Source organism: Orycteropus afer, unplaced genomic scaffold, assembly GCF_000298275.1.
Source record: "Orycteropus afer afer isolate SDZICR_OR568_19922 unplaced genomic scaffold, OryAfe1.0 scaffold00405, whole genome shotgun sequence".
Lineage (NCBI taxonomy): Eukaryota > Metazoa > Chordata > Mammalia > Tubulidentata > Orycteropodidae > Orycteropus > Orycteropus afer.
This window is the reverse complement of record NW_006921992.1, coordinates 1439504-1457450: the sequence shown is the minus strand read 5'-3', so window position 1 is coordinate 1457450 and position 17947 is coordinate 1439504. Positions and strand designations below refer to the sequence as shown.

At 49.4% G+C, this 17947-nt stretch overlaps 1 protein-coding gene across 1 annotated transcript in view; it reads right to left on the bottom strand.

Moving 5' to 3' along the window:
- Positions 1–14172: 14172 nt before the first annotated feature.
- The window catches only part of CERS4 (ceramide synthase 4), a 9522-nt gene continuing 5747 nt past the window's right edge, over positions 14173–17947 (bottom strand). The window contains exons 6-9 of the mRNA XM_007953715.1: positions 17641–17811; positions 16948–17054; positions 14420–14576; positions 14173–14331 (exon numbers count right to left, since the gene is read on the bottom strand). Of these exons, the coding sequence (XP_007951906.1) occupies positions 14173–14331; positions 14420–14576; positions 16948–17054; positions 17641–17811 (594 nt within the window). The remainder of the gene's footprint in view (positions 14332–14419; positions 14577–16947; positions 17055–17640; positions 17812–17947) is intronic.

Below are 17947 nucleotides of genomic sequence, written 5' to 3'. Positions count from 1 at the left end.
ACAAATTCTCACCATCCTTGCTTCTAAGGAGTTGTACTTCCTCCAAGACAGATTTCTGGTTACCTAGTGCCACTCTGACAGAAATATACCACAAATGGGATGGCCTTAACAAGCAGGAGTTTATTCTCTTACAGTTCAGGAGGCTAGAAGTCCAAATTCAAAGTGCCAGACTCTAGGGGCTGGGTGAAAGCCTCTCAGCCTTGGGCTTCAGCTCTGCTTCCAGCTCCCGGCCCACTGAAGCTAGAGGCTTTTCTTCACTCAGACAGCTGCTGGCTGCCAAGCCCAAGGTTGACAAATAAAAAAGGCACAATCCCGATGTCACCAAACCACACAGCAGGCCATTAATTCAAGTCCATTGTAAGTCCCATGGTCGGCAGAGCATGGCAGGCTGCTGAACAATGACACAGCTACATGCAGGGTTCAAGCATTCCATATGCTAGAGACCATTCCCAACGCTGCTACTTATATATGGGAAGCAGACCATATCCCAAAGGCAGCTACTCAGCTGCTCCCAGTAGATTCCACCATGGAGTTGATTACCAGTCTCATCATGGGGAATACTACACCCAGCTGCCCAGCCACTCAGCCAGGCCCAGCCAAGTTGACACACAAACCACCACAGTGCTGTTTAGTCAGCTCCGACTCACAGCAACCCTATGTACAACAGAACGAAACACTGCCCGGTCCTGTGCCAGCCTCACGATCCCTGCTGTACCTGAGCCCATCTCTGCAGCCACCGTGTGAATCCATGTCATTGAGGGCCTTCCCCATTTTTGCTGACCCTCCACTTTACCAAGCATGACATCCTTCTCCACTCCAGGGAATGGTCCTGTCTGACAACATGACTAAAGGAGGTGAGATGAAGTCTAGCCATTCTCGCTTCCAAGGAGCATTCCAGCTACACTTCCTCCAGGACAGATCTGTTAGTTCTGGCAGTCCATGGTACTTTCAGCATTCTTTGCGAGCACCACAACTCAAAGGCATCAACTCTTCTTCGGTCTTCCTTACTCATTGTCCAGGCTCAAGTGTTTATGAGGCAATTGGAAATACCATGGCTTGTGTCAGGTGTACCTTATTCTTCAAAAAGGCATCTTTGCTCTTCAGCACTTGAAGGAGGTCCTTTGCAGCAATTTTGCCCAGTGCAGTATGTCGTCTGATGTCTTGACTGCTGCTTCCATTGGTGTTGATTATGGAAACAAGTCTGACGACTTCAATCTTCTCTCCATTTATCGAGATGCTGCTTATTGGTCCAGTTGGGAGGATTTTCGTTTTATGTTGAGGTGTAATCCAGCCCCAGGACACCACTGTTCTGCTTTCTATCTCTGGATTTGCCTATTCTGGACATTTCATCAAATGGAAGCAGACAATATGTGATTTTCTGTTGCCTGACTTCTTTCACTCAGCGTAACCTATCATTCTTTAAAATATTCTTCACATGTACAATGCAGTAACACTAATTGTGTTTATCATATTGTATCATCACCGCTATCCCTTTCCAGCTTTCCCCATTACTCTTTTTTTCAAATACAACGTAAATGCTTCATTGAACAATCACATGCCATTCTATGGCCCGAGTGGTCGACCAGAGATCCAGGATGGCCAGCAGCCTCAGTGAAGCCTCTGGGCCTGTTGTTCTGATTCCGACCAGGTGAGCACATCTCCCTCGTGCACAGGGCCTTTCACACTGCAGGTGGAGTGGCTCGTGTCCTCCGGGAACTCCACACACACCTGTGTGTGAGTCGGTCCTACCTAGCACCTTGGTGACTCTGGCCAGCTTGATGGGTTGCACACAGCTAGTGTCCGTGACGGTGCTGTGGTGGTGGTCTCGCAGAGAGTTTTTTTTCATCACTCTGAACAGAAGTTCAGTGTCTCCCTAGAAGTGGATTCCCTTTCCCACTCCCTCCTGCTTGCCCTGTTGTTAGATGCTGTTTCAGTTATTTTGTGCCACTCTAACAGAAATACCACAAATAGGTGGTTTGAACAAACAGGATTTATTCTCTTACAGTTTAGGAAGCTAGAAGTCTGAGTTCAAGGTGCCAGCTCTGGGGACTGGGTGTAGGCCACTTGCTTGACCTTGGGCTTCAGTTCTGCCTCTTGCTCCCAGCCCCCTGGAGCTGAAGGCGTCTCATCACTCAGCCAGCTGCTGAGGCTTAACATGCCCCAGGTCGACAAGGAAAACAGTCCCAAGATCATCACACAACACGGCAGGCCACTGGTTCAAGGCCAGGGACAATCCTAAGATCGGCAGACAACAGGGCAGGCTCCTGGCTACGTGTAGGGTCCAAGTGAGCCAAAAAGCTCAGAGACCTTTCTCAAAGCTGCTGCTTGTATACTGGAAGCCGACCATACCACATCCCTAAGGCAGCTCTAGTAGATTCTACCATGGAGTTGATTACCAGTCTCATCACGGGGAGTAACTACATCTTGCTGCCCAGCCACTCGAAACCTGGCCCAGCCAAGTTGACACATAACCCCAATTACCACAGATGTCGTCCAGTTGGTTTCAACTCACAGTGACGCCATGTACAACAGCACGGAACGTCGCCTGGTCCTGTGCCGTCACCGCAAACACTGCTGTGCTTGAACCCACTGTCACAGCCATCGTGTCAATCCATCTCACTGAGGTGCTTCCCTTTGCTGGCCCTCTATTTACTAAGCATGACATCCTTCTCCTGGTCCCTTCTGACAACGTGACCAAAGTATGAGAGACAACGTCTTGTCATCCTCGCTTCTCAGGAGCATCTGGCTGTACTTCTTCCAAGAGACCTGTTCGCTCTTCTGGCCGTCCGTGGTCTAGTCAATATTCTTCACCGGCACCCCAATTCCAATGCGTCATTTCTGTGGTCTTCCATAACCTCAGGTCTGTACACATTTGCCTGTTCCAGATAGTTCATATAAGTGGAATCATACATATCTGTCCTTTTGTGATTGACTTATTTCACTCAGCATCACGTTTTCAAGGTTCCTCCATGATGTTGCATGTTCCCAAGTACTTCATTTTTTTTTTTTTAATTTAGATATATATATATATATATATATATATATATATTTAATTAGGATTTGGGTGAAGATTTACAGAGTAAATTCACTTTTCATACAGCAGTTCACATATACTTTGTCTCATGTCATTGACCAAAATTTACAATGCAGCAGCTCCCCTCCCACTTCCTCCCCATAGTTCCCTCCTCCCAGTGTCCATCCCTTCATACTCTTCGAGAGGCCCATTGTCTGCCAACCCTGTATATGATCTTGGATACACTCTCCATTTGGACATACATAATTGTTTAGCTTGTTCACCCATCTATCCGTCCCTATACCCATGTTTGCTTTCATTGACAACTCAGTATTGTATTTACAAAGGGGTTCATATTTGTTGTTTGTACCGCCCATGTAACTCTCTATGTCTTTCTCATCCTCAATGCTGCCATATTGGTCACTCACATTTGGTACATTGCCCTTCTCTTCACCCAAATCAATATTTATCTCTATCTATCTAACAGCATTCCCTCCCCTTCCCTCCCACCCCTGGTAACCAACAAAGAAAATGTCCTCCAATATATAAACCTTTCCTTAACTTTCACAATAACGCACTAATACAATATTTGTCCTTTTGTGACTGACTTATTTCGCTCAGCGTAATGTCCTCCAAGTTCATCCACGTTATGCGGTGTTTTGTAGATTCTACATTATTCCAAGTACTTCATTTTTAAGACTGAAAATATTTCACTGCATGTTGTTGTTGCTAGGTACTGTTGAATTGGCTCTATGCATGACAGAACAAAACACTGCCCGGTCCTGCGCCAGCCTTACAATCTTGCTATGCTTAGGCCCATCACTGCAAATGGATGTTTATGGCTGTTTCTTCCCATTTCGAGTCATGGCTTATCAGCAAACAAACATCCAGAAAGCTTTACTCTATTCATGCCATTCAGGTCAACTCTACTTTGGGGAGGTAACTCTTCCCCAGTCGTATTTTGAGTGCCTTCCAACCTGAGGGCCTCATCTTCTGGCACTAGATCAGTGTTTCACTGCTATTCATAAGGTTTTCAGTGGCCAGTCTTCTCTGAAGTGGATGGCTTCGCCTTCTTCCCAATCTGTCTCAGTCTGGAAGCTCTGCTGAAACCTGTCCACCCTGGGTGTCCCTGCTGGGATTTGAAATACCAGTGGCATGGCCTCCAGCCTCACAGCAACACACAAGCCACCACAGTACAACAAACTGACAGGTGGATGGTGGTTCACTGTACGGATGGGCCATATTTTATTCATCCATTCATCTGCTGACGGATGTTTGGGCTGAGCTTTGCCTGAGCTGGGATTTGAACCTGAGCCGTCTGCTTCTAGCCTTCTAGAAAGTGCAGCTGGATGGAGCCACATAGACTCAGGGTGCAGACAGCCTCCTGGTCCCAGAGCCTCTGTTGCCTGGGCTGCCAAGTGGAGGCAGGGAGCTCCCTGAGCCACAGTGGTGGTATGTGCTCTCAGCAGAGCCTGGCTGTCCACACTGGCTGCTGTGATGCCCACTGTGGGTGGGAAGACAGTTTGTGGGGAAGGCACTGCCCAGCTGGGCTGGGGAAACCACAGTCTGACCCCTCACACTCCGTTTCTCCCAGTAACTCTGCCCTTCTCTAGTCACCATCGTCACTCCTGTCACCCCCTTGGTAGCCTGTCATCCCTGTATCTTAGTTGCCCTTCCCCCACACCCTAGCTGCTGCCTCCCCCCTCCTTCCTCCATTACTTTCTTGTTACTTCCCAGGGCCACACTCCTGTCTCAGCCACACCTTCTCCCTGGTCTCTGGGACACTTCTCTCCTTAGCCATTGCCCTCCTTTTTCAACCTTTTTCACCCCTTCTCCGCACGGCACGCTCTCCACCCACTTCTAGAATTAAATTTTCATTGTTGTTGGTTGCTGTGGCATCCATTCTCGATTCATAGCGACCCTGTAGGACAGAGTGGAACCACCCCACAGAGTTTCCAAGGCTGTCAATCTTTGCAGAAGCAAAGCCCAAACCAAACCCACTGCAATGGAGTTGACTCTGACTCACAGCGCCCCTGGAGGACAGAGCGGAACTGCACCATAGGGTTTCCAAGGCTGTGTAATCTTTACGGAAGCATTGCCAGTTCTTTCTCCTGCAGAGCCGCTGGGTGGGTTCGAATCACCAACGTTTCAGTTAGCATACTTAATCTTATACCTAATTAAGCAGTCTAAGAAATTACAGATGACGCGAAATCACAGACTACCCCCTCCACACCACCAGCCTCCCTTCTCTGTTTCCTCCTTGTCCTGGAACCAGGAAAAAAAAAAAAAAAAAAAAGTTGTTGAGTTGACTTTAATTCATGGCGACCCCCTGTGTGTTAGAATAAAATTATACTCCATGGGGTTTCCTTTCCCTTTTTCATTTTTAAAAAACTTTTTATTGTGATTTGGGTGAAAGTTTACAGAGCTAATCAGTTTTCCATTCAACAATTCACACACATTTTGTTTTGTGTCACTGATTACAATCCCCTCAACGTAACATCACTCCTCCCACATCCTTCCTGTGTTTCTGGTTTCCATTCCTCCTTCTCTCCTACCCCTTCCTGCTTCTGAACTCTCATCTCAAATGCTGCCCTTTGATCTTGGCTGGTTGACTGTTCTAACGACTGTGTACTTTCCCAGAGTTATTGTTCACCTTGTAGACCTGTCTATTGTTTAACTGAAAATTGAGCTATGGGAGTGAGTTCAGCTCTAGGTCCAAAGTTGTGACTAAAGGCCACAGTCTCAGGGCTTCCACCAAGTCATTTTTCTTTTTTTTAATGGAGTTTATTTTATCTGTTGTTGTCGAGAATCTAACAGCAAAACAGATACCCATTCAATAATCTCCACACATACAGTTCAGTGACAGTGATTACATTCAACTTGGGCAGCTATTCTCTCCCTTTTCTGAACTCTCCCCCCACCCCACTTAATAAGCACTCGCTGCCCCCTAAGGTTCCTATCGATCTTCCACGTTGCTGTTGTCAATTTGATCCCATATACATAGCTCTTAAATGAGCGCCGGGCTCAAGGCAGACATTCTTCACTAGTTAACTAAACTATCATTGCTTTAAAGAAACTTCAGGGAAGATTTTTGGTTTAAGGTATAAAGATTATTTCAGGGCAATAATTTCACAGGTTCATCTAGCCTCTGTGGCTCCAGAAAATCTGGATTTCACAAGAATTTGAAATTCTGTTCTACATTCTCACCCCTTTTGACCAGGATTCCTCTACAGAATCTCTGTTCAAAATGTTCAGTAACGGTAGCTGGGCACCATCCAGTTCTAATCTCAGGGCAAAGGAAGCAGTTGTCCATAGGGTTTTCAATGCCTGGTTTTTGTGAGCTCTGGTGGCATAGTGGTTAAAACATTCAGCTGCTAACCAAAAGGCTGGTGGTTCAAACCCACCAGCTGCTCCATGGGAGAAAGATGAGGCAATCTGATTCCATAAAGACTGACAGCCTAGGAAGCCCTGTGGGGCACATCTACTCTGTCCTAAAGGGTGGCTATGAGTTGGAATCGACTCAGTGGCAGTGGGTCTGGATTTGGGGTTGAGATCTCCAGGTCCTTCTCCTAAGCCACCTCTACGTGGACTTGAAACACCAACCTTTTGGTTAGTAGTTGAGCACTGACCCGTCTGTGCCACCCGTGGCTTTCACACTGCAACATCATTATAGAATTGGATGTGGGTCTTTCCAGCCTTGGTGCTGGATTTCTGCATCCACAAGAGTATATTCATGAAAAAAAAAAAAAAAAAGAGTATATTCATGGTAATCATCACACTGCCCTCTATGAAGCCCATCCTACGATGAGTGGGAGGGCTACAAATCTGTGGCAAAAGATCTCCTTGAAGCTTTCAAATGCAAAGGTGTCACTCTGAGCTAAGGTGTGTCTGAGCCAAGCCGTGGTCTTTCCAGTCGCCTTCTGTGCTCATGACAGCTGGACAGTGACACAGGAAGACCAAGATTGATGCATTCAGAGTGTGGTGCTGGCGAAGAGTACTGAGCACACCGTGCACCGGTGGAAGAACGACAGGTCAGCATGCAGGAAATCAAGCCGAACACGCCTACAAGTAAGGACCGTGAGACTTGGGCTTGCTTACTTTGGATGCATCACCAGATGAGACCAATTGCTAGAGAGGGACGCCATGCTTAGTAAAGGAGAGCAAAACCCAAAACCACGCTCACTGCCGGCGAGTCGGAGCCGACAACTAGTGACCCCTCCTTGAGAGATACTGTTTCCCAGGCAGTATCTCTGTGGAAGTAGATTGCCCAATCTTCCTTCCAAGGAGTGGCTGGTGGGTTTGAACCGCCAGCCTGCTGGTTAGTAGTCAAGTGCCTTAGGCACTATGCCACCAGAGCTCCTATGTAAAGTAGGGGGTTAGTGAAAATGAGGGAAACCCCCCATGAGACGGACTGACAGCATGGCTGTAACCCTGGACTCGACACACTAGCAGTCATGGAGATAGAGTACCTCAGAGCAGTGGTCTCAGGAAGTCCGCTCTCAACCGGCCCAGTGAGTCCGGCATTTATTTTCAGGGATTTGAGTCTCTGTCCCGTTGTTTTTCCTTTTTCTCAGGGCCCACCTACTGTGGCCCTATCAAAGGTTTTGTTCTGTTATGCACAACAAACCAAACCCACTGCCATAAAGTCCATTCTGACTCGTGGGGTTGCTGTTAGGTGCCATCAAGTCGGCTCTGACTCATGCTGGCCCTGTGTACGACAGAAGGAAACACTGCCTGGTCCTGCACCATCCTCACAATCCTTGCTATACCTGAGCCCATTGTTGGAGCCGCTGTCTCAATCCATCTCATGGAGGGCCTGCCCCTTTTTCGCTGACTCTCCACTTTACCAAGCATGCTATCTTTCTCCAGGGAATGGTCTCTTCTGACAATATGACCAAAGTAGGTGAGACGAAGTCTGGCCATTCTCGCTTCTAAGGTGCATTCCAGCTGCACTTCCTCCAGGACAGATTTGTTTGTTCTTGGTACTCTCAGCATTCTTCACCAGCACCACAGCTCAAAAGCATCAGCTCTTCTTCAGTCTTCCTTATTCATTGCCCATGTTCCTGGAAACACCCTGGCTTGGGTTGGGTGCACCTTAGTCTTCAACCTTAGTCTTCTGCCTCATAGTTACCCCCATTAGGTTTCCAAGGCTGTAAATCTTTATAGAAGCAGATGGCCTCATCTTCCGTGGAGTTGCTGGTGAGTTTGAACCACTGACCTTTTGGTTAGCTGCCAAGTGCACCAACAGAGCTCCTTGTTATACACAATATTGTTGTTGTTATGTGCCCTTGAGTCAGACTCATCTCATAGCGACTCCTCCTTGGGTTTCCAAGGCAGTATCACTATGGAAGTAGATTGCCCAACCTTCCTTCTGAGGAGTGGCTGGTGGGTTTGAGCCCCTGGGTTTGAACTGCTAGCCTTCTGGTTAGCAGTCAAGTGCCTTAGGCATTACACCACCAGAGCTCCTTGTTATACACAAAGTCACCACGAATTAAAGCTGACTAGACAGACGTTAAGCCGACTGCCACACCTTTCTCCTACGGAGAGCTGGTGGGTTTGAACTACTGACCCTGTGGTTAGCAGCTGAGTACTTACCCACTGTACCACCAGGGCTCCTCTTGCCAGCAGTTGTTGGTGTCAGGTGCTATCGAGTCGGCTCCAACTCACAGCAACCAGAACAAACACCGCCCGGTCCTGCACCAGCCTCACTATCCTTGCTATGGTCAGCAGTTCGTTCATAAACACAGAACTCAGAGCCACACATAGGTGGCGCTGTCCCCCTGCACCTAATGTCCCTCCACTCTCTTTCCTTTGTTTGGCCTGTGTTCATTTTGGCTTATTTGGCAGTTCTTGCCAATCTTAATGCATCAGCTCTTGCCTTGATAACTCAGTGGCTTCAACTCTTCCTCACTCTCTTTTCCATCAAGTGAGCTTCACCTCTGTGAATAATTTTAAAATTATTTTAATATTTTATTTTGTTTTTGGTGAAAGTTTACACAGCAGTTTTAGGTTCCCATTTAACAATTCCTGTACAAATCGTTCAGTGACATTGGTTCCATTCTTCACAATACATGGACATCCTCATTATTTCTGTTCGATTGTTCTGTTTCCATTAATCTAGTTTCCCTGCCCCCTTCTCATCTTTGCTTTAACATCATTGTTGACCGTTTGGTCTCCTATAGATGATTTCTTTAAAGGACCACAGTCCTTTTGGGTGATAGTCTTTGTGACCAAAAAACTAAATTCATTGCCATTGAGTCGATTCAACTCATATCAATGCCCATTGGGTTTCCAAGGCTGTAAATCTCTATGCAAGTAGATTGCCACATCCTCCGCCTGCAGAGCAGTTAGTGGGTTTGAACCACTGACCTTCTGATTAGCAGCCTAATGCTTTACCTGCTGCGTCACCAGAGCTCTTTTTATTCTGTGCGTCAATCTGTCATTTAGCTAAATGGTGACCCTGGGGGCTAGTTTTTGTTCAAGATTTACAGAGTATCTCAGGGTGAAATGTGCAAAGACATGGAGTTGGAAAACCAAAAGGGAAGAACATGCTCAGCATTTCTCAAACTGAAAGAACTGGAGAATAAATTCAAGCCTCAAGTTGCAATACTGGAGGATTCTGTGGGTAATATACTGAACAATTCACGAAGCAGCAAAAGAAGGTGGAAGAAATACCAAGTCTAGCCTCCTCAACTGTGAGAAAAGAAATGTTTGTTCAAGTCCAAAATAATGAAAAATAAGAGTATCTCAGGACAATGGTCTCAGGAAATCCTTCGGTCTCAACCAGCCCAGTAAGTCTGGTATTTATTTTCAGGGATGTGAGGCTCTGTCCCATGTTTTTCCTCTTTCTCAGGCCCAGCTACTGCGGCCCTGATCAGAACTGTAGGGAGTGCTTTCTCTGTTATCAGGGTAGAGGAGGCCGTGGTTGTGTGGACCATTAGTCCTGCAGACCAGTTTCCTCTTGGAGTCTTTGGTTTCCTTCTTTGTCAGACAAGTAGAGACCAACTTTTTATCTTACTTTTTTTTAAAAAAAAAAAGCTAATTCTTCTATTTCTATTAATCATTTTAACTGTGTTGCAGTGGCACAAATGGTGAACATGCTATACTGTCAGCCATATGATTGGAGGATCAAGTCCAACCTGAGGTGCCTCAGAAGAAGAGTCTGGCAATCTACTTCCGAAAAAAACCAGCCATTGAAAACCCTTTGGAGCACAGTTCTACTCTGGACACTCATGGGGTCGCTGTGAGGTTTTGTTTTAAACTGTGCCTGCACTGCTATAAAGCAGGATTCTGCTATTATTAATATTCTGACTCTAGGACTGCAGGGATGTTGAGTGACATGCCCCAGCCCTGTTTCTGCACGTGCTCCATCATTCCTGGGGTGTGCTTGATCAGAACACATACATGGGGTCACAGCAAAAACAAGCAGCTGTGACAGAAGCCCATCAGCTGTGATAAATGCCCCCGATTTTCTAAGGTTGACTCATCCCTGCTCTTCTGGCCAGATCGCACACGCTGGTCATGGCTGCCCCTACCCTGCTAGGCTTGGGTGGTTGCTATTAGCTGGTGTTGACTTAGCCCGACTCATGGTGACCCCATGCACAACCAATGGAACACCGTTGGCTCCCGCACCATCTCCGTCATTGGCTGGGGCCCAGACACACAGGGTTTTCATTGGCTGATTTTCACAAGTTGCTAGCCAGGCCTTTCAAGTGTCTGTCAGTCTGGAAGCTCCACCGAAAACTGTTCTGCATCACAGCCACGCAAGCCTCTGCTGCATGTGAGGTGCCTTGGCTGGGAACTGATCCCATTTGCTTCTGTGTATATATGTGAAAATTAGCCTGAATTTTCCTGTCTTGTTCTGCCTTTACCTGGCTTTGGTGTCTAGGTTATCCTGTCCTTTCAAAAGAAGTTGGGTATCCCCTCCTCCCTGCTCTTCCCTATTTTTTTGTACCACAGAGCTCTGGTGGCACAGTGCCTAAGGCATTTGACTGCTAATCAGAAGGCTGGTGGTTCAAATCCACCAGACACTCCTTGGAGGGAAGACTGGGCAATCTACTTCTGTAGAGATACTGCCTAGGAATCCCAAGAAGGGGTTGCTATGAGTTGAATCAACTCCGTGGTGATGAGTTTGGTTTTAATAAGATGGGAATTATCTGTTTCTTGGAGTCCCTGGGTGGTACAAATGACTAAGCCTTTGACTACCAACCAAATGGCCGGCAGTTTGAACATATCGAGGCGCCTCAGTAGAAAGGCCTGGCAATCTGCTTCCTTGTAGACCAAGGATAGACTCAGCTGAGGCTAATCTTGCACAGAAACCAGTGATACAAAATACCTGCAGTCCTTACAGAAATAATAGAAGACAGACACAGAGTAATCCGTCACAGACAACCAGACACTACGGGAGAGAGATCTAATAGATCTACTGTCTCAGGACCATAGTAGTGGGGGACACCAGACTCAACCGGCACAACAAAATTCGTAAAAGCATTGCTCCACACCCTATATTGGCGAATAGCAACTGGGGTCTTAAAAGCTTTCAAGAGGCCATCTAAGCTGCAGCTAATGGTCTAGCATTAGCGTCGGAAGTGAAGAAGAATGAAAAAAAAAAAAGAAGCATTTAGAAGCAATCAGCCCTTAGCACACAACGGCCTTTAAGACCAGAACCAGATGGTGCCCGGCTACCAATACCAACCACTCAGGAAAGGATCAAATCCAGAGATCCTGGATAGAGTGGGAGGGAAAACATGGAACAAAATCCAAAAACTCAATAATGACCAGTTATTGGTGAGACTCCCAATACTATGGCCCTGTATATACATTCTGCATCTGGAATAAAACTCACCCAGGGGCGGGCTCTCAGCCCAATAGTTAACAAGATGTACACGCAGACCACTCAACCCAGGATGACACACCCACATACTCCATGGGACACCGGAGGACCAACATTCAAACTGAGGAAATGCAGGACAAAATGGAGTGCATAAATATGAGGGGCACAGGGGGAGGGTTACAGCGTAGGGAGGGGAGGAGACTGGGTTAGGGTTGGACATGGCGAATGGGGAATGAAACTAAATGTACGCAGTACGTTGAATGTAAAACAAGCTCTTAAAATAAAAAATAATTAAAAAAAAAAAAAAGTTACAGCCTTGAAAACTGCATGGAAATCTGATTCTACGGCAACTGGTTTTGGTTTTATCTGTTACTTGAAATGATGATAAAACTTTAATTGTAAAATCCTCTGGGCTTTGTACTTTAGCAGGGAGGTACTTTTTTTTCCCCATTCTTTACATCTTGCAAACATTCATTAGTCAAGTTTTCCGCTGCTTCTTGGTACGATTTATGCATTTTATGTTTTCCCCTAAACGTATTCATTTTGTGAATAGCAGTGCAACACTGTTTCGTGTAGATTTTCAAATTTATTGGCACGTATTTGTTCTTAACCTTCTTACACCACGTGCCTGGCTGGTGCAGACGTTAACATGCTTGGCAGCCAAGGCTGGGGGTTTGGGGCCACCCACGCGTGTGTTGGAAGAAAGGCCTGGTGATCTCCTTCAGACAAATCAGCCACTGAAAACCCTATGGAGCGTGCACATGGAGTCGCATGGGTCACTCAACTTGACAGCTATGTTTTTTCACCTCTAACACAGAACGCAGAGTCCCTGGGTGCTACAAATGGTTAATGTGCTCGGCTGCTAAGGTTGGAAATTCTAGTTCATCCAGAAGCGCTTTGGAAGAAAGGCCTGGTGATCTCCTGAAAAATCAGCCACTGAACTCTCTATAGAGCACGGTTCTACTCTGACACACATGCACGCTGGCTGACCCCCAGCCCCATCATCTCACAGGAGACCTGGGGACCCTGAGGACGGAGCTCTGGCCAGCCTCGGGCAAGGGCTGCAGAGACAGACTCTGTCCTGTTCTCCACTGTCTTGCTTGGCCTCTGACCTTCAGGTGACCTTGGACAAAGGGCATAACCTCTGTGAGCCTAGTCCCGTCTCATCTGGAAACCAGCTCTGTGAACAGTTCGTTAAGGGCTGTCCTGAGGGATACAGGAGGTGACTTGTCTAAGGAGCCCATCTGGGAGTGGGACTTGCTTGGAGATCTCTGTGTGCTATCAGCTGCTGGGTCCTCAGGGGTGGCACATGTCTGCTCCCCACCCCAGTCCAAGCAGCTGGGGAGGTGGGGAATGGAGTAAGGGCAGTTAATGACCTGCCTGTGGGATATGTAATTCACAAAGAAGGAAGTTTTAAATCCTCATGGACTTCTGGATTCCATGGAGATTGAAAGGATCCACCCATTATAACCCTGTCTTTGAACCTTAAACCTTGAGAAAACCAGTTTCCTGAAAGTCACCTTTAAGTCAAACAATAATTTAGTTTAATTAGTAAATAATGTTTGCCTTGGGCAATGTGCTCTTTAAAAGAACTATTCTTAACCACATCACAATAAAAAGTTAAAACAAAAAAAAACTGTGTAACCAGTTTTGACAAACAGCAATTCCAAAGGTCAGATTAAAAGGTATGTTTTAGAATAAATCAGTAATTATCTGAATTATTCTTCAAGAAAATGTTGCATGACCATGAGTTATTATGTAAACACTATTCTGGCATGGTTCCTATGGCAACATATAATTATTAGTGATAAGCTGGAATATAAGAAATTATGAAAGATTTTTTCCTTTGGAATATTTTTGACTTTCTAGTCAGAAATGTTGCCCCAGTTTGCAAAATGTATATTAAATAAACTTCAATCAGTTCCTATTATTAATTTAATATGATTTTTGTTTGAACAGCAGAGTCCTGCCTTACTTGGGCATCACAGGACGGAGAAACGGCACCAGGACAGGGACATATCTCTCAGGTGGTGAATTTGGCTCCATTCAAGTTTTATTAGGTCCCTTCCAGTCTGGGGCTCCCCACAGTCGCCAGCCTGCTGCAGCCTGGGCAGCCTGCTGTTGGCCCCAGTTATGTCCAATTTCCCAGAGGAATGGTGGGGGGGTTCAGGGCAGAGGAAGAAGCTGGAGACAGATCATCAGCCCTCCTCGAGGGTGGGGCCCTCACTGTCTCCACAGAGCTGGCCCGAGGGCTACCAGTCCAGCGTCCCACAAATCCAAGCTCCTGGGCACTGGGGGCAACCCTGCATGGCCAACTCTTCACTGCTCACATGGCCACCGTGTGCCCATTGGCCAGCCGCCCAGCCACTCGGCTCCGGGGGCCGCCTATGGGGGCTGAGCCGTTCCTTAGCTGTGGACGCTCCTGGCCAGCCTCTTCCTCGCTCAAGTCTGACTCCTCCACATCGCTGCGGATGTCCTTCTCCATCTGGGGACGGGGACAGAGGACAGGGTAAAGCCTGAAGGGGACGGGGCAGGGCTAGGGGCTGGGCTGGGGCTCTGGGACCTAGCTGTACCTGGCCCTTGGTCATGAAGTTGGAGATCATGCGCAGGATGAGGCTAGACCAGAACACATGCAGCAGCTGCAGCACCATCAGGAGGGCGTTGAAGAAGTAGTAGCCGAAGAAGGGCGCTCGGCCGATGAGGGATTCGTAGTACGTGGTGTAGAGGATCCTGTGGCCGGGGTGGGGGTGGGGTGGTGGCACCAGCTTCAGCGGCCCCGCAGGCTCCCACCTTAGTTCTAAAACCTAGCCAACCCAGGGACAGCCTTCCCTGCTCCAGAACCATCTATGGCTCCCTACTGCCCCCCAGGATGACACCTCTACACTTCAAGTAAAAAAATCCAAAACCAGTGCTGTCAAATGGATCCTGGTCATGGTGCCCCATGTGTTACAGAACAGAACTGCTCCAGGAGGTTTCCTTGGCTGTGATTTTTACGGAAGCAGATCTTCCATGGAGCTGCCAGGTGGGTTCCAACTGTCAACCTTCAGCTTAGAAGATGAGTGCAAATTGGCTGCGCTACCCGGGGACCTTACGCTTTAGCCAGGCCTGGTTTGCTAATCTGGCAAAATACTCAAGCTTGCAGACTGATAACATTCCTAACCACAGCCATGAACTTCAAGGGGTGCTGATCCTGGTGCCCCTCCAGCACACTCACCGCCCCTTCTAACCCCCAACTCCACCTTCTCTCCTGCTGCCCAAGACAAACTGTCCTCCATCCCAGCTATAGCCACCGCTGTCTGGCAAAGAGTTAGCACCGCCCCTGCTTCCTAAGGCCCTTTCCACAGAACGTCACCATCCACACCAACCACACCAATCCTGACGTTACGTCACACACGAGAAACGAGATCAAGACCAAAGAGCTCTTTCTAGACCCCACTTCCCCTCTCTGGCTATTCCCTTGTTTCCCTTCTCTTGAAATGTCTTGAAAGAAAGAGCCCTGGTACCTGCCCTGCCCCCATCCTCTCCACCCACAGCCCCTCCCACTCTCCCCACTTTCCACGCCCCTCCCCCATCTTCCCCTCCTCCCATGGCCCCTCACCCCCAGATCAGCCATCCAGGTCATGAGTGACTTCCGCAAAGCTCACTGCAGAGCCTGGCCTCTGGGCCCACTGTGTCTATCCCTTGGTCTGCCTGCCCCCTGGTGCACACCACCTGTCCCCTCCCTGAGGTCCCCTTGCGTGACCCAGGGCCTCTCCAGTCCTCCCACCTCTGCTTCCTCCCCCCACGGCCACACTGCTGAGCTAATATGCACAAATTTTTCTTTCTAGAAGATTCTCACTTGATCCCGTCTCTCACTCTAGACACTTCCCCCATTTATACTTTTCCTTGACCCTAAAGGCAGGCTCCTGCCCTCACCTTTCGTGGACTCCACCCTGGGGTCCCCCGCTTCCCCCATGCTTTCAGGGATCCGTGCTCCCGCCTCCGTACCTTGCACCCTCCCTCTCTGGCTCCAGTGCAGGCTCAACCGTATACTCTGGGAGCCACAGCACAGGCCTCTGTCCACGCCCCGTCCACCGGAGACCCTGGAAGCGTGGGCCTGTGGCTCCTGCGTTTACATCCCTCTCCTGAACCCCAACCTGGTACGCCCCAGCCCCCTCCATGTCTCCTTGTGGGGCCAACTCCAACAAAAGCCCAGTTCCCAGCCTTCCCTGTTTACTTCCACCTCAGCTAACGGCAGCTCCGTTTCCCCAAACCCTGGAGTCTTCCTCTGAATCTGCACACTTGCTTTGTCCGCACCGGTCAAGCCTCATCAACGCCATCTGGACGACTGCAGCGGCCTGCAACCCCCGCCCTGAGCTCTGCCCTCACCCCCCACTCTGTCCCTCCCATGGCCACTAGGGGGCGTGTGTGAGCACCTTAGTCAGGGACTGTTATGTCCTCTGCTCACAGCCCTCCATGGTTCTCACCTCCCTCAGGTAAAAGTCCAAGTCATCCTGCCGCCCACAGAGCCCCGTAGGACCTACCTTGTCCCCTCCCTGTCTTCTTTCGGCCCCCCAGCCACTCCACTCCTCTATGTTCCTCCAATATACCAGGCATGGTCCTGTCTCAGGGACTCTGTGGGCTGTTCCCTCAGCCTGCAACACCCTTCCCTTATGAACAGTGGAGTTCTCTCCCTCACCTCCCTCAGGTTTCACTTACGAACACTGTCACTGAAGCGTCCACTGGCCCCCTGGGCCCTTCCCTGTTTTTGTTCTATAATTAGCACTCGACCCCATGACATTGGTACATGTCTACCTTAACCACCATCCTACCCCCCCCAACGTCGGCTCCTGCAGTATTCCCTCCACTGCGTCCCCCCACCTGGCACATTGCCTAGGCGGCACCCCCACTTCTCCTTCCACTCCACATTCCAGGCGCCCTCAGTGCTGGTGACTGCTCAGCTCTCCTCTCTCTCACCTCTGGGCCTTTGCACAGCCCGTGCCCTATGCTGGGAACGCCTCTCCCATCTCCTCCTAGAAGCTCTGCACTCCCAGGCAGAAGGGGAAGGCAGGCCTGGGGTCTCAGCCATGCTTTCCCCCGTCCTGCTGGAGGACAGACTCACTGCGTCGGGAAGAGAACGAGGCGTGTGTAGAGGAAGACGCAGGAGAAGATGACGAAAAGCGTGTCACACAGGCGCCTCCAGTACGTGTAGTTGAACATCTTACAGGCCTGGGGAGGGCACCGCAGAGGAACAGGCTCAGGCCAGGGGACCATAGGGAAGGGTGGGGCTATAAGGGGAGGGGCCAGGTAAGTCCAAAGAAACCTCATTTCATGGTAAAAGGTGATGAGAAGTGGGGTCAAGTTGAGTTGGGGGGTGGTGCTTGTCTTCAGGACCTAGCCACAAAGGTAAGGGGGAAGAGAGAGGAGCAGGGGAGTTGGACGGGTGAAGCATCACCACCCTGATAAAGCTGAGAGGGGCGGGGCCTCGCCTCCCAGGAAAGCTGAGAGGGGCGGGGCTTCGCCCCTGGGAAGGCTGAGGGGGCGGGGCCTCACCTCCCAGGAAAGCTGAGAGGGGCGGGGCCTCGCCTCCCAGGAAAGCTGAGAGGGGCGGGGCCTCACCCCTGGGAAGGCTGAGGGGGCGGGGCCTCACCTCCCAGGAAAGCTGAGAGGGGCAGGGCCTCCCTCAGAAAGCTTAGATTGAGGGTGCCTCACTTCCCAGGAAAGTGGAGAAGGGGCGGGTTTTGCCTTCACAGACACCAGGGAGAACAGGGAGAAGGTGAGCGTCAGGGCAGGGATGGGGTGGGTGGCGGCCTACCTCCAGCAGGTAATCCGAGGCGTCGTGCAGCAGCAGCACGAGGGAGCCGATGCGCAGCAGGTTGGCGCTGTAGGAGAAGATGATCAGGGAGATGGTCACGAAGTGGTGGGCCACTTGCTCCTTGAAGTCCTGTGGGAGACGGTGGGTCATGGCTGGGACAGGGTTCAGTGGCTGGAGTGGCCCCACCCCAAGGGGCAGGGAGCAGGCGCTCCTGGGGGCTGGTGCCTTTGGACTCCTAGAGGCCATGCCTCCTGCCCCAGGCACCAGGGGGCGGGTCTAGGCTGTGAGGCTACCCCTCCCCCTCCAG